This window comes from Aythya marila (assembly GCF_965140915.1).
Source record: "Aythya marila genome assembly, chromosome: 1".
Taxonomy (NCBI): domain Eukaryota; kingdom Metazoa; phylum Chordata; class Aves; order Anseriformes; family Anatidae; genus Aythya; species Aythya marila.
Genome location: NC_139042.1, coordinates 7,696,352 through 7,711,102, shown reverse-complemented (window position 1 = coordinate 7,711,102; position 14,751 = coordinate 7,696,352). Strand labels below are relative to the sequence as shown.

General features: G+C 41.4%; 1 protein-coding gene across 2 annotated transcripts in view; it reads right to left on the bottom strand.

Annotated features, from left to right (window-relative positions):
- The window catches only part of PRCP (prolylcarboxypeptidase), a 43,405-nt gene that overhangs the window by 16,237 nt on the left and 12,417 nt on the right, over window positions 1-14,751 (bottom strand). For both annotated transcript variants that reach the window (XM_082775022.1, XM_082775021.1), the window contains exons 2-8: window positions 11,073-11,213; window positions 9,873-9,974; window positions 9,389-9,570; window positions 8,451-8,608; window positions 7,378-7,550; window positions 6,816-6,980; window positions 5,253-5,440 (exon numbers count right to left, since the gene is read on the bottom strand). In XM_082775022.1, coding sequence (XP_082631148.1) covers window positions 5,253-5,440; window positions 6,816-6,980; window positions 7,378-7,550; window positions 8,451-8,608; window positions 9,389-9,570; window positions 9,873-9,974; window positions 11,073-11,213 — 1,109 coding nt within the window. The remainder of the gene's footprint in view (window positions 1-5,252; window positions 5,441-6,815; window positions 6,981-7,377; window positions 7,551-8,450; window positions 8,609-9,388; window positions 9,571-9,872; window positions 9,975-11,072; window positions 11,214-14,751) is intronic.

The window sequence follows — 14,751 nt, the reverse complement described above, 5'->3', positions numbered from 1 at the left end:
GCCTTTCTCTCTCCAGTACAGAACTGGATAGGTGGGCATCTCAATTTCAACGTCTACAAGCCCAAGTATGATCTGCAGATTGAAAAAAAATGAGTTTTTAGACTGTACGTAAGTTTGTACTGTTTGATAAAAGTTGGGGTGTTTCTGAATGCAAGGTACAAGAAATGCAAGCCCAGTTCATCTAAATACATTCAACCTGTCACTTTCCAAGGCTATAGCACAGAAAATTTTCTAAACCTCCCTAAAAGAAAAAGTCCGTTTCTACCAGAGTTCGTGATCTCAAATCAAATTCCCATTCACACCTGGGCCAATTTTGACTACCACTGGTTATTAATGAGATGCTACCAACTGCTCCAAGCTCTCTGCCACTACAAGCACAGAGGGCATTAAAGCGTCATTTCCCCTGCTCTGCAGCATTTCCACACCAAGCATGTGCCGCTAAGAGCATCAGGAGTAGAAGCTGCTGGAGAAGAAATGGAAGTTCTGAAAATCCCATCTCCTCAAACCAATGTTTTAATAAAAATGTTCTGCCCAGGATAGGCAAGCAATATTTGTCTACAGCTTAATTAAGCACTCACATGCTAAGAAAAAGCTCAGTAAGGTGTCTCCAAGAAGGTACTGAAGAGGTGCAATACCTAGACCTCACCACGGGTCTGCAGAGAGATGCACTGCTCCTGGAAGGAGGAACAGCAACAAGAGCTGAAGTATCCTAAGCAAATGCCACTGCAGATAAATCCACCCCGGAGTGGTTCTGTTGAGATGCAGTATTCTTCCCTTCCTGTGTTAAACTGCTGTGCAGCAAGTTCCTCAACATTAATGCAATGCTTTTTACCCCACAAGGAGGCTCATCCTCTGGTAGACATAGGGTGTTTTTTTTTTTTTTTTGCCTTTTTTTTTTTTTTTTTTTTGGTAAAGCACTCTGTGGTGTTTGGGGATAAAAGGCTCTTATATAAAATGTACTGTGCTGACAATGTATTTGGTTGAAGAGAAACAACCCAGCTTGAGATCCAAAGCTTTGTGTGTACAGCACTACTTTTTCATTCAGTTGGTTGTTTTCAAACTTCTCTCATTTCAACCTCCTTTGGCTAGCATAAATTCTTAACCACTAAATTTGTTTGCTTGTCTATCGCTTACAAAGCCAATTTCTGCTGTACAGATCTGTAAAGCCTAGGAAATAAACACCGCAAAAGTTAAATTAGTTAAAAATAAAGAAAAATGACCTAAAGAGAAATTCTACCCTTTTTGGCAATTTTTTTCCTCACTCTAGAGAATATATCCTGCTGGTACACAGTAACAGTAAGAATCAAATGAGAGGAAAGCAACAGGCTTTTGGAGCCAGACAGACCAACATTAACAGATCCAGAGAATAATACCTAATTCCACTGAGGACTCTTACTTTAAAATACACAGCTGTTTACCAAGTCCAACAGACTAATTCTGATTTTCTTTTTATGTGTTTTTCTCTGAAAAGGCTTTGCACAATGTGAGGCAGAGCACAGAGGAATATATCCAGGAGCTGCCTGCCATGGGCAATCAGTACAGAGTCAGAACTCCTGAGGGCACAGGCTTTGACTGCGTTTATTAAAAGTCTCTCTAGCACATAACAGCATCACAAACAGCCAGTCTTAAGCTGTTCAAAATAAGCATCGCCTCACAGCAGACGTATAACTGTATAAACCTTCCACTATAGAAAGCTGAGCAGAGTTTAACCTTAAAATAAGTAATGGTTTTGAGTAGACAGAAAACAGCATTGACTAGTTTTTGTACTAGACAAACATTTAATTTACATTTTGTCCATATAAAAACATTTTCAGACTTTCAGACAAACTTGAAGTCAAAGAGAAAGGGGAACATCACACCAGCCTTCCACAAGGCTATCACCCACAGCAACAATTTCAGTGACCAAGATCCTGTGTTATAGCTAGAGCTTGATTAGACTTTCCTTTTATGTGGAAGAGACAGTGCTTTGGCTTCTTAAAAGCTAGACAGATTTACCAGCATGGGAAACCTGGACTTTGGCCACAAGATAAGAAGAAATCAACAGGGGAAGAAAATTACATTTGGCAGAATCCCAGCCCAGACTCTTCTTTTAGAGTTCCCCAGGCAGTGACAGAACAGTTGGCTTCTTCAGCCACTGTAGATCAACCATTTTACTCTCAAGAGCAATACAAAGCACTCCCATCATTTATTCAGCTGGGAGGCTAGAGACAGATCCTTTTGCTACTCAGTAAGTGGGGGGAGGAATGGGTTAAAAAGTACCCAAATATGGCAAATTCCAAAATAGTAGAAATGAAAGTTTGGCAGGTCCCCCAGAATTGCCACCACTGTACCTTCCTAAGGTGAGGGGGACTGACACCCCTACATTCCTGCAACTATAAAGCAGTAGTCTTGAGGGATTTTGTGTGCATTAGCTCCGGTGGATAATGGAGCTGAAGTTACTTTAGTACACAGTAATGTGAGTTGTAAAGAAGCTACGTCACAGATCTGTGGATTGGAAGAAATCCCACCCCCACCATCCCAGCTAAGGTTAGTTTAACAGTAGGAAATTCCACCGTTTGCCACAACAGTGTTAACAGATATACTTGTGGTATTAATGTGTTGGCAGGACAAACAGTTGAAACTAAATGGTCATTTTTGCTTCGGGACACTGCAAGGGGGATTTATTATTTCATCTATAATAGCTTTGCATTGATTCCCAAAATGGGATCTTCTTGTGCTGCCCATGCCTACCAAGGTGGTAACTCTAAAACAGTATCACATTACTCAAGAATTACTCAAATTACTCAAACTATTCAGACACAAGAAGTGGGAATTGTTAAAGAAACCATGATTGCTTCTAATAGTCCTATTTTGCCTGTTCAAAAATCAGCACTTGGGGGGATGATTGCAGACTACAGAGAATTGAACGAAGTCACTCCCTCCACTTGCAGTTACGGTCTCCAGACACGATTACTCTCATAGACAAAATTAGTGAAAATTTACAGCCCTGGAATGTGGTGATAGATCTTGCTAATGCTTTCTTTTCAATAGCCATTGCTTCACAAAGCCAAGACCAGTTTGCCCTTACCTGGTAACAAAAGCAATATACTTTTCAAATATTGCCTCAGGGATATAAACACAGTCTCTATTTGCCACCAAATGATAGCAGGTGATATAGAGCCATGGTAAGGTACCATTGTTACTTATCATTATGTTAATCTGTTGATTACTGCAGCGTAACTACAAGGAATTAAAGTCCTGCTGGCCACACTTTCTGGTACCAGCCAGAATGCTGCTGCACCTGAGCACACTGCTGGCTCCTACTCAGCTGGCCATCAGCTACTACCCCCAGGTCCATTCCCAAAGGGCAGCTTTCCAGCCACCACTCCTCCCCCAGCCTCTGGTGCTGCATGTGGTTGTTGTGCCTCTAGTGCAGGACCCAGCACTTGGCCTTCTTCAACCTCATACAGTTGGCCTCAGCCCATCAATCCAGCCTATCCAGATCCCCCTGCAGAGCCCTCCTACCCTGAAGTAGATCCACACTTGCACCTCTTCTGCTCCCTGTCAATATCTATCAGCTCAGGGGGCTGAGTATCCAGAGAACTGGTCTTGCTGCTAAAGACTGAGGCAAGGAAGGCATTAAGTACCTCAGCCTTTTTCTTATCTCTTGTCACTATATATCCCCCCACATCCAATAAAGGATGCAGTTTCTCCATAGTCAGACATCTGGTAAGTTAAAGTCCTCCATGAGAACAAGGGCTAGCTATTGTGAAACTTCTCGCAGCTGTTGTAGAATGTTTTGTCTGCCTCTTTGGCTTGGTTAGGTGGCCTATAACAGACACCCACCAGGACATCTGCCTCACTGGCCTTCCCCCCGATTCTTACCCATAAACATTCAACCCTGTCATCACCATTATTACTCTCAAGGCAATCCAAACACTCCCAAACATCCAGTGCTACTGCGCCAGGTAGCACAACAGCATCCAGTTCCTTCTGTTTGTTGCCCATGCTGCATGCATTGATGTAGATGCACTTGAGCTGGGCTTACAACCCCAGCACCTCTTGGAAGGGGTGTGTGTGGAAGCCCAAATTCCTATAGAACCATTCTCAGGCACTTGTGATTTCTAACCCATCAATACCCCTTGTCTTTGCTGTGACATGGCTCTCCATCTCCTGTCTCCACTGGGAAAGGGGACCAAAGGACTTTGCTAGCACACTGTCCCACAAACATTGGTGTGTCACCTACCAGGTTTGTTTCTAGCAAGTCTGGATTTATCTCATTTTCCCCCTTCAAATCTCCCCTCTTTCTTCCCTCTTGGAGATAGGTCTATCCCATCTGCTGTCAGCAGGCCTGGTATCATGTAGAATGACCCATTGTCAAAAAACCCAAGTTCTGACAGTGACATCAGGCCTGGAACTAGGTATTGGTCTGCTGGCTCTTCCTGTTTCTCTCCTCATCACTTACTATAACTGGAGGAATGGAGGAGAACACTACTTGTGCTCCTGATCCCTTAAACCAGTTATATGAGGGCAATAGGGCCTTGGGACTCCATGTTGGAACTTCATTGCTACCTACCCAAAAAAATGGTAACAGATGGGCCTGTACCAGGGTAGGAAGCTTTCTCTTCATATCTTTAACCCCAGGGAGGCAGCAGAATTCCCTGTGAAGTGTGTTCAACCTGCATATCAGGCCTTCTGTTCCCTTCAGAAGGGAGTCTCCTATGATAACGACCTGTCTTTTTTAATTTGCTGAAGCTGTTTAACCTTTATAAGGCCTCCAAGCCTAGATGAACTGTCATCCTCAGTATTGTTCAGTTCCACTTACAGAGTCTCATACCTATTGCACATTGGCACCTGGGAAGGCAGGATAGTCACTGAGATGTGCCTGCTGCCCTGGGCAGGAACTTGTCACCATTGCCCCTTACCTTTTAGGTCACTGTGGTCAGCCATTTGTTTTCTTCAAGGTTTCCCTTTTTTTCCCCAGCTTTGGGACTACACTGGTCTTTTGGGCCTGCCTCAGGGAGTGAAGGAAGTGATTCTAGTAGTCTCTCCTTCTCATGCTCCCTGATACTCCCCATCTTACCTCCTCCCAGAGCTGTCACTAAGCGGAGAAGTATCTCAGTGTACCTTCCATGTTTGGAAAGGTAACAAAAATAAATTTACTCTTCACATTTTAGCCATAGGTCTGTGGTTGTTCCTGCTGCCTGCACCGACCCACACAGTTAGTACTGACAGCCCAAACTGGAGGAAGACAACTCTGAAACAAGGCTCACCTGAAAATGATGTTGCTGTGTGAGCTGATGTTCTTCCCTCCGTACATAGAAAGAACCCAAGAGGGGCGAGGTCTCACTCCCCATAACCTGAAGCATTCTTCTGAAAGTGCATCAAAGTCCCATTTCTGAGGTTCAAACATATCATTGACACCATCTGTACACATGGGCATCACCATCTCGGTGCAAACCTGGAAGAGAGCAGGGCAACAAGATGCATCCATGAGACTGTCCCTTAACTATGTGTGTAGCATTTAAAAAGCATAAACAACATGATTGGTAATTACCAAACTATCACAACACAGGTATCAAGCAAAAGCTTCATCTTCCATGCAAGAACCATTTCCTGACATTAGCAATACTAGAGAGGAAGAACAAAAAGTTGTAGCCTGGAAGCCACATAGATTAATTGCCATGGTGGGGATTAACTCAGTCTATTCCTACTTGTGTCTTTCCCTCCAAGCCTTCAGAAGCACGTCATCTGCAACAAGCTGCAGATTGGATGTATTTTTGAGTCCAGCTGCCATATTCTTTGTTACCCACATGGTGTCCCCCCTGCCTATCTCAAAGTAACTTCAGAGCCTGCACATCTGGTGCTGTCTGGAGCACAGGAGAAACAGTAGACAGTAGCCAAGAGCAGATGACAGCCTGAACACTGATTTTTATACCTTTTTTCTGGCATCACTAGCTCTTCTCAGCAGAGCAGCTGAACACTAAGTGCTACGTGTGCTTGCTTAGTAAATGAGACAGGAAGCGCAGAATGCCCTGGACACCTTAACAAAATTACAGATCCCTGTGGTATGTGAAGGGAAAGGTTGCATCTCAGTGAGCTACAGGATAAATAGCTTTAGTTGAAAGAAATCAGTATCAATATCTCCTGACATATTTGCACAGACAGTGGGCTTGAAGGGTGCAGTTCAAGGAGAATAGAAGACTAAAATGCTGCTTCTTCATGTTGACTAGAAAGGGATGTACAGAACTGAAACTCTGCAATCAAAGACAACCTAAACCTCCTGGGAAGGTAGCTTCTCTTTCATGCCTTGCCCTCCTCGCTACAATCATACTTGCCTCAAGCTCTCTATCACCAGGAAATAAGTTGCTTTACTATAGTAGTACTTATTTCCTCCCCTCCACCCCCATGTTTTCTACAGAGCAAACATTAGTAGCAATATTTCAACCGGTTACCCTATTTTCCCCAGTGATTGCTTGTTTATAGGACTAACAATAAAAATCATGCATAAGAAAGAGTTCAAGCTCTAAACCAGACAGAAAAAGAGATACAGCTTGTGATTTTGTTTAGAGGACATCTGAAAACATAACTCATCCTTGATGTGTTGAAATGTTATTGTAATCCCATTAATTTTCAGTTCTAAATCCTACCCTTTTTTATTTTCAAAGACCTGGGTTCTGTTTAAAGCAGTGTATAAACAGGCAGAGTCCTTACCGATGCTTGTGCAGCACAGCCCCATCAATTTATATCTGGTCCAACGTATTGACATGGCAATTCCCATCACCTCTAGTCCAAAAAACCTCACTGAGTTACAAATGAAAGGATAGAGCACATACCTGATAGTACCAACCCAACTGACCAAGATTCTTTGTTGCAGTCTCAGACATGTCAAAGCATGAGGCTTCCCCTGAATAATTGTAGTAGACGTTCACTGCCTGGTAAACATTCTGCAGCAACAGTTTGTCAGAGAGACTGGGATCCTTCAAGAACTTGCAAACTTCCTACAATGAAGAGGAGAGATGGGGTCTCAGTCAGCAAGAAATACAGTTAAATACACAACACCTGACAGGACATCAGTTTCATCTTCAAAGTATATCCAAACCACCACCAGAAAGCATCTGTGATGACATACCCTGAGCATTATCATTAAGCCATATTCCATTTGTGCAGTGCATGTAATGCAAGCAAACAAACTTTACGTTTCCCAATTAAAATTCTTGGCTCTTGATACAACCTGTGGCAGTCAACAAACAGCTGATGCACAAGAATGATGCTCATTCCCCTTTTTCAGCCATGTTGGCTATACAGATCCAAAAATACAAGAAAAGAGTTAAACTAAGTGGAAAAGACTTCAACAGTCCAAGCTTTAATCAATCCTCCAAGACAGTCCTCAATTACCTGTATGGGCCAAGCTGGCAGAGGCTGTAAGAAGTCAGCTTTATAGGGATAGTCCACCATAGCCAAGTCTACCCATGTTTCACTCAGCCAGCTTTTCAACATAGAAGCATCCTGAAGATTTTTTAATGGGCTGCACAAATGAAATGTGTTGGAAAGCCATTGTAAACCTGCATCTTTAATATAAAAAAAAGTAATGTATTAATAGTAGCACAACTGACCCATGTTAGGTATTTTCACCAGATCAGTTATACTGAGTGAAGTTACCCCACATGCACACAAGCAGAGCAGATCAAAGTTTAGTCAGCATCTTTAAGCAAAGGGAAACATAACCTGAATGGACGTTAAGATAATGTTATCTAAAAAAAGGGATGTACAAGTCACTTGGCATCTTTTTGACAGGAAACATCAGGGCTCTCTTCTTCCAGAAAAATAAAAGCTTCTAACAAGCTAGCTCAGGAGTCTCCTTGCCTTTGCTGTCATTATATCATCTGATCTAGAACCGATCTAGAACCCCTCCAGTTCAGCTTCTCTGACTTGAATTGGTTAACTCAGCATACCAGGATCTCTGTAGGATGCTGAAGTGGCAAAGGTGTGGTTTTTTTGTTTGTTTTTTATTTTTTTCCCATAAGCCAGAGACCTCATCTGAAATATTCACCTTAGCACTAAAACTAGTGCTATAAAGACTGTAGCAATTTCCTATACTTGATTGCCTCAGTTGGTTGTTAAGTTTTGTTTGTTTTATTATTTTTAGAAATAAAACATCTGTTCTACTTTGTCAGAAAGGAATACAAACATTGAGGTTCTAGCTTGTTAGATCTCAGGAGTGTTTGACCCTGGATTCCAAGACCTGCCACGTGTGAATAAAGCACATGATCCAACAAAACAGACATTCATAAAATAACACTGAACATAATTAACAGGTTTTATTACTGAGAATATGGTTAAACAAAAACTTATCACCACCACAAACACATCCACGCGCTACAGTTATGATGCAAACTCACTGATTTTATGAAGTCATAACATAATCCTGAACATTACGACCCTTTAAACATGTATTGGTGAGGTCTCACCTGTTGAGGAAAGGTGGTTAATTGCACTCCAGGAATTCCGGATACTTTCTGAGCAGCCAGTCCCACTCTTCTTGAAATCATTAGTTACTATAGTGAAGTAAGCACCACAGGGAACCAAATCACCAAACTGCCAGATTGGGGCAGAGGCTGCCAGAGCTCTACAAACAGATATAAAACAGGTATTTTTTTTGAGAAACATACGCATCCTGAACCCCTGCAAAGTCAATTTCTATCCTCTGGGCAACACTTTCCCTACAGTCACTATTTAAGTAGCATTTATAATTCAGCCAGGTACTCACCCCTTCCTGAACTAATCAGTGTTGCAAAATTCTTCTGTAGGCCTGTATGCAAAGGCTGTTGAAGGTTACAAGTTTTGGATAGTAGCACAAAGACTCAGTAAATATATTAAGTATAAGTTCAGACAGACATGATTGTTACATGAGAATAATAAAGTAAGCTTTCTCACTAGGCACTGTACTAACTCAACTGAAGACAGCCCTTGCCCACAAGTAACTGCTCTCTAGCAGAGAAAGGTGAGAAAATTACTATTTGTGTTTGCTAGAGAATAACTAAGGCACTCAAGAGATTACACACCTGCATCAAGTCACCAGGAATTCTGGTGACCCTAGAGAAATTAGGGCAAGAGTTAGTGTTCAGAATTATTACTTAAAGATCTTAATACACATCTCTGAAAGTACACAACATTCTGTACCTGCTGCCCTACAGCTATCTTTTTTTTTGGTAGATAGTACCTAGTCCCAAATTCAGAGTGACTTACCCTGTCCTCCCAAAAGTGAAAAATTCAAGCTGGTTTGAATTACAGTCCTTATCCCACTAACTCAAGTTCAATGGGATAAGGTTAGCACTTCAGTGCTAACACTTATAGCACTGAAGCAACAAATGCCTGCTGGGTGTTTGAGCAGAACAAGTACACTCACCCAACCACCACATGGGGGTATTTCATCCGAAACCAGGCTGCAAGCATCCCTCCATAAGATCCTCCAATAGCTATGACAGGACTGTAACGGGCTCCTGCAATGGTCTCCTTTAAGTATTCAATTAGTACTGCAAAGTCTGCCAGAGCTTGTTCTGATGTCAGGTAGTTCAGATGCTTGGAATCCTGAGGCAAAGAACACAGGTTACATACAGCATGGGAGCTATATCCAGCAGCAATCTTTCTCCCCCTGAACAGATGTTGAGTTGGAGAGCTGCCTGATAAATTAAACATTTGTTACAGGTGTCCTTTGAAGTGCTAAATTCTAGCTTGTTGTTTGTTCATTTAGAATTAGTAATAAAAATAGGATAGTTGTGTGCTTCTAGCACATCTTACTCAGGCAAGCAGTCATTGCACTGACAAGTATAACAGGTAGAATTATTTTGGTATAGAACATATGTAAAGAAGAAAGTAAAGACGACACTTACACTGAAAGATTCATTTCCAAATGGCAATGATTCTCCATAATATCTGTGTTCAGCAAATACTAACATGGCATTAAGTTCTTCAGCCACATCCCACATAAAACCCTGATTGGGGGAAAACACACATTTAAACATATTGAGTTAATCACTTGCAAAGTCTTTACTTTCAATCTACTGTACCTCAAATCTTATTCTTTGATTAGCAAAATATCACTATCAAAATACAACCAGAAAAGCAGACTGCAGTTTGGTTTTAAAGCATCTTTGCAGAAAGAAAATGTAGAAGACAAACCCTGAGCTAAGGCAAGTGTACCAAAAAATGCTGCAAAGTATTAAGCAACGTTGTTTTGTGAGTATACTTGGGCAATCCTGCCAGAACTCCTATGGAAGGATTAACAAGCTTAATCCACAGGACATCAAAAAACACAACAGGAAAAAAGCATGCATTTGAGTTAGGACTGTATTACACAAAGAAGCAGAAAGAAGTGTTTGGCAATAAACAATCTAGAGCACTGAAACACTTATTTTCAACTAATAAATAATTAGGACAACTTATTATAACTTGTTGACAGAAGCATGTTATCACCCACCAGCTTTCACCTGCTGACAAAGCAGTGCGTAAGCAGCCCTCAACTTCCCTCAGGCCCAGGACATCACCTCTGTTGTGGTAGTGGACTTTGTATCGAAGTGGCTAAAAAAACTGCCCACACACTGCATCCTGCATTTGTCAGGAAAGCAAATTTTTTCTATGGATTTTGTGAGGGAACATGCATCATCTCATCTATCCTTGATGTCTGGCCAGATGAATCTCACTTCATACTTTTCTCAGATAAACACAAAACAGCCATCAAAACCTCTCATTTCATTCATTTCTGAAGTAATGGTATTAATGCAATGGGTCCATACTTTTACATCCTTCGGTTGAGGCACCACAGAGTGTTTCCCCTAGAAGATTTCTTCACAGCTCAAGGAAGTGTTCCCCTTTGATTTCTGTGGAGTTCAAATAGGACCCCCAAATCCCCTAAAACTTGTCCTATACTTTTTTCAGCTTACTTTCTCCTGTAGCTGTCATAAAGCCATTGCAAACTTCTCTTTAAATAATGTTCTGATATTGTCTTCCTCCTCCTTCCTTATTTTTCCACTAGGCCACTGCTGGAAAAAAGGTCTCTTAATTCAAAAGTCAAGGATCTGTTTCATACATACTGTGTTGTTGCAGAACCACGTGATGTCTCCTTCATTGCCTGTATAGAACAGTATTGGTCCATTGTCTTTCTTCCAGTGCTGATCTGCTATCAGGTACCGCTGCTGGAACGTAAGGTTTTCATCAAAGCCAAAGTGATCAATCTGTCAAAAACAAGGAGTAACATCACACTCAGAAAGCTAGAAGTGATCACGGAGTCCACTGTAAGTGCTGACAGTCACTTTGCAGAGGGGAAAAAAATGTTTCAATAAGACGAAAAGTGACAGTAAATTCATTCATATTCTTAGATTCCTAATGCATCAAAACTCTTCAGCCTTATGAGGAAGCCAACAAAAATTACAGGTCTGTACAATGAAGGCAAAATTTAGAGATCAGAACATTTTTATAGTATCATTCTTAACATGATTTCCAAATATATTCAGGAGAACAAACAAATCATAACAGATCAAAGTCTGACTTAATAAAAGTTAACAAGCAAAAACAGTCATTGTCCTGCAGTGTTGAACGTCTTAGGAAAATTCATTAATAACCTTACCATTTATTTAAAAAACCTCCCCCTTTCAGGATAAGATTGAATTTTAAAAATATTCCTGTTAGAATGTGTCTTTATTATTCTTAGAAAAGCATTAATCCTCTGCAGATGATGTATAATTGACAGATTTTTCAGATTGTTTTTTCAAGTTCTTCTCCTTTTCTCCTTAGAATTTTCAGTAAGTCACATCACTTCTCCAACTCTCCTTCTTTCTACTACCCTAGAAATACTGGAAGAATATATACACGCAACTTGAGACGATAAAGCTAACGCTGTGTTTTGACTTAGAAATTTATTCTCAATTCATAAGATCAGTTTTTTCAGTTTTATTCATATTGCTTTGTATGCACTACCCCCCTTGACTCTTCCCCAAGCATTCATCTGTACTGGAAAGTTTATCAAAATAGCTTTTACAAGTTAGCTCCCTGCACCAGCAGGTTCTTATCCTGCAACCAAAACACCCACACAAGCTTTTAATCAATAGACTAGCCCCCCCCAAGAGCTATGCTGCCTAATTTCCATGTATTCACAAGTCACCACTATTTTTACCCATCAGCTGAAGATGACCTGTACTTCCCCAACTTTGACTTCCATCAGCACAAAGCAGCACCTTTTCCTTTCGTGCTGCTTCCTGCAGATGTCAGGCTGTTGCCATCTGCTGGCTTGAGCATCTCTGCTCACCCAACTGCTTTTACACAGACAACTGCCAAACCTCTCAGATGATCCAGGAACCAGCCTGCCACATTCTGTTTTGAAAATACTTTCAAGTTAAGGTTAAGAAGCAGACCAGGAGCAAATCGAAGCACATGCTGCTAACACAGTGAACTAACTGCTGGGCAGATTTCTCCTGGCAACTCAGGAAAGACAGCCCAACTCCTGACCTGCAGGATCCAGCTAATCCATACCACGTATATACGCATTCTTTGCGACAGAGTGCAGAAACTTAAGATACACACTGCTGCAAAGTCTTACCAAACTCTCTCAAAGCTCACTCAGTCTTGGACCAAAGGATCAGACTTGTTGCTGAAGTGAGAGGGCAGCTGTGCTGTAACTCACTGAGCAGCTGAAGGTCTGTGCATTGTAATCCTGACATAAGACAGGGTCTTCATGCTGAATAAGCTCACTCCAGTGTCTGGTGCTGGACCTAAATAAAGCTATGTTCTACAGTTCTGCTTTGTGGGACAACTCACTACTTAAGCACATGGTGGTTATTTCACTGAATTCAAGTAATGACAACACACGCCAGGCTTATTTCACACAAATAACTTACCTGCTGCTTCTACGTTTGCACGTTACTGTTCATTTTAAGTTCACTTTCTATATCAACAATGATTTGTAGCAAGGCAGAACAAATGAAAGTCCTTGGTCCAATTAAAGAAAGATTAGATAAGGCTGAGCTAAAAAAAATACTGCAGTTATTAAACTCCAATACTATTAGGAAGTACAACTCAAGCATCTTTTGTTCCATGTCTGTCTGCAAGAGGGGAAAGCATCTTTTCCTATTTAACCTTTCTGATTAGTCTGCTGGTCATAAATCGTTGAGAAAAACAACATAAGACACGTGCCTCATCTGTCTTTTATGGAAAAAATTAAACATCTAACATTGAAATTTGATTATTTTCCTGCAGAAAGCCAGAGTGCACAAGACTGCATGAAGCATTCAATTTTCCTAACCTACAAAGTTATATACCAAAATCTTCTCAGTGCAGACAGCTTAGTGCACAACAGACAAAAACATTGGGGGAAAAAGTACAATAGGTGAACACATCAGCAACCTTTGGTGAGGCAGGTTGAGGCTATCCAGTGGGCTACTGTGCAGAACTGATTCTAAAGCCCTTCAAATCATTCCCATTCCTCAGAAACTGGAAGATCTAGATAGTAATATTCAAATATAAATGTTTTCCTGAATGATAGATAATACTCTGTACATAAAGGATTTACAAGTTTACTTATGATGCAACCTGTTGGTCTGTTCCCACAAAACTGAGAAATATCCCAGTGCTTTAGGAAGTCTGCCTCTCAGTCATGAGAGGGAGAGAAGTACAGGAACTAAAGCTTCCCTCTGCCAGTTTTAGCGACCATGGTGACTGTAGTAGCACAATTCTCCACCGTGATTCTGAACTATGCTGCAGACCAACTCATTGCCAGTCCCTTTTTCTCCTTCTTCCCTCCACCTATCAAACCTGGCTAACCTCTACAGGTAAACTGCCTTACTGTCCTGGTTTCAGTTTGGACAGAATTAATTTTCCTCCTAGTAGCCGGTAGAATGCTATGTTTTGGCTTCAGATGAGAAGAGTGCTAATAACACTCTGTTTTAATTGTTGCAGAGCAGTGCTTACACCAAGCCAAGGACGTTTCAGCTTCTTGCTCTGTCCTGCCAACAGGCAGGCTAGGGGTGCAGCAAGAGCTCGGAGGGGACAGACCCAGAGCAGCTGACCCAAACTGGCCAAAGAGGTATTCCATCCCATCAGAGGTCATGCTAAACAATATATAATATATATATACACACACACACACAATAAACAAACAATAGATAGGGGTGGCTAGCCAGGATAGGAGGGCTGGACTGTTCGGGGTTAGGCTGGGCATCAGTCAGCAGGTGGTGAGCAACTGCATTGTGCATCACTTGTTTCATGTACATTAGTAGTAGTACTATTATTGATATTATTTTCCTGTCTTAATAAACTGTTTTTATCTCAACTCACAGGCTGCACTTTCCCATTTTTCTCCCCCCTTCCAGAGAGGGAGGGGGGAGGGTTGGCGAGCGGCTGTGTGGTGTTCAGCTGCCAGCCAGGTTAAACCACAACACTTACGTTCATAAGAAGTCAAACCACAGACACATGCAAAATCCCAGACAGCACAGACAAGTCCAGACTTCTTCACAAAAATCATAAGTACCTATTACTCAACTGAACAGCAAAAACTCTTACTGCTAGATGATGGGGCTTCTTACCTTGTAGTAACTTGTCTTTGCATGAATAAGACATAACATGAATAGCAAAGAAAACCTCATGTTTGTAAAGCAAATGGATGTCACAGCTACCAGTTATTGCCAAGACATTTAAAGAACTTAGAAGAATCCAGTACTGCAAAATGAAAGTCAGGAACATCCCAAGCAATGCCTCCTCCCAAGAGTAAGGGCTGTCTGA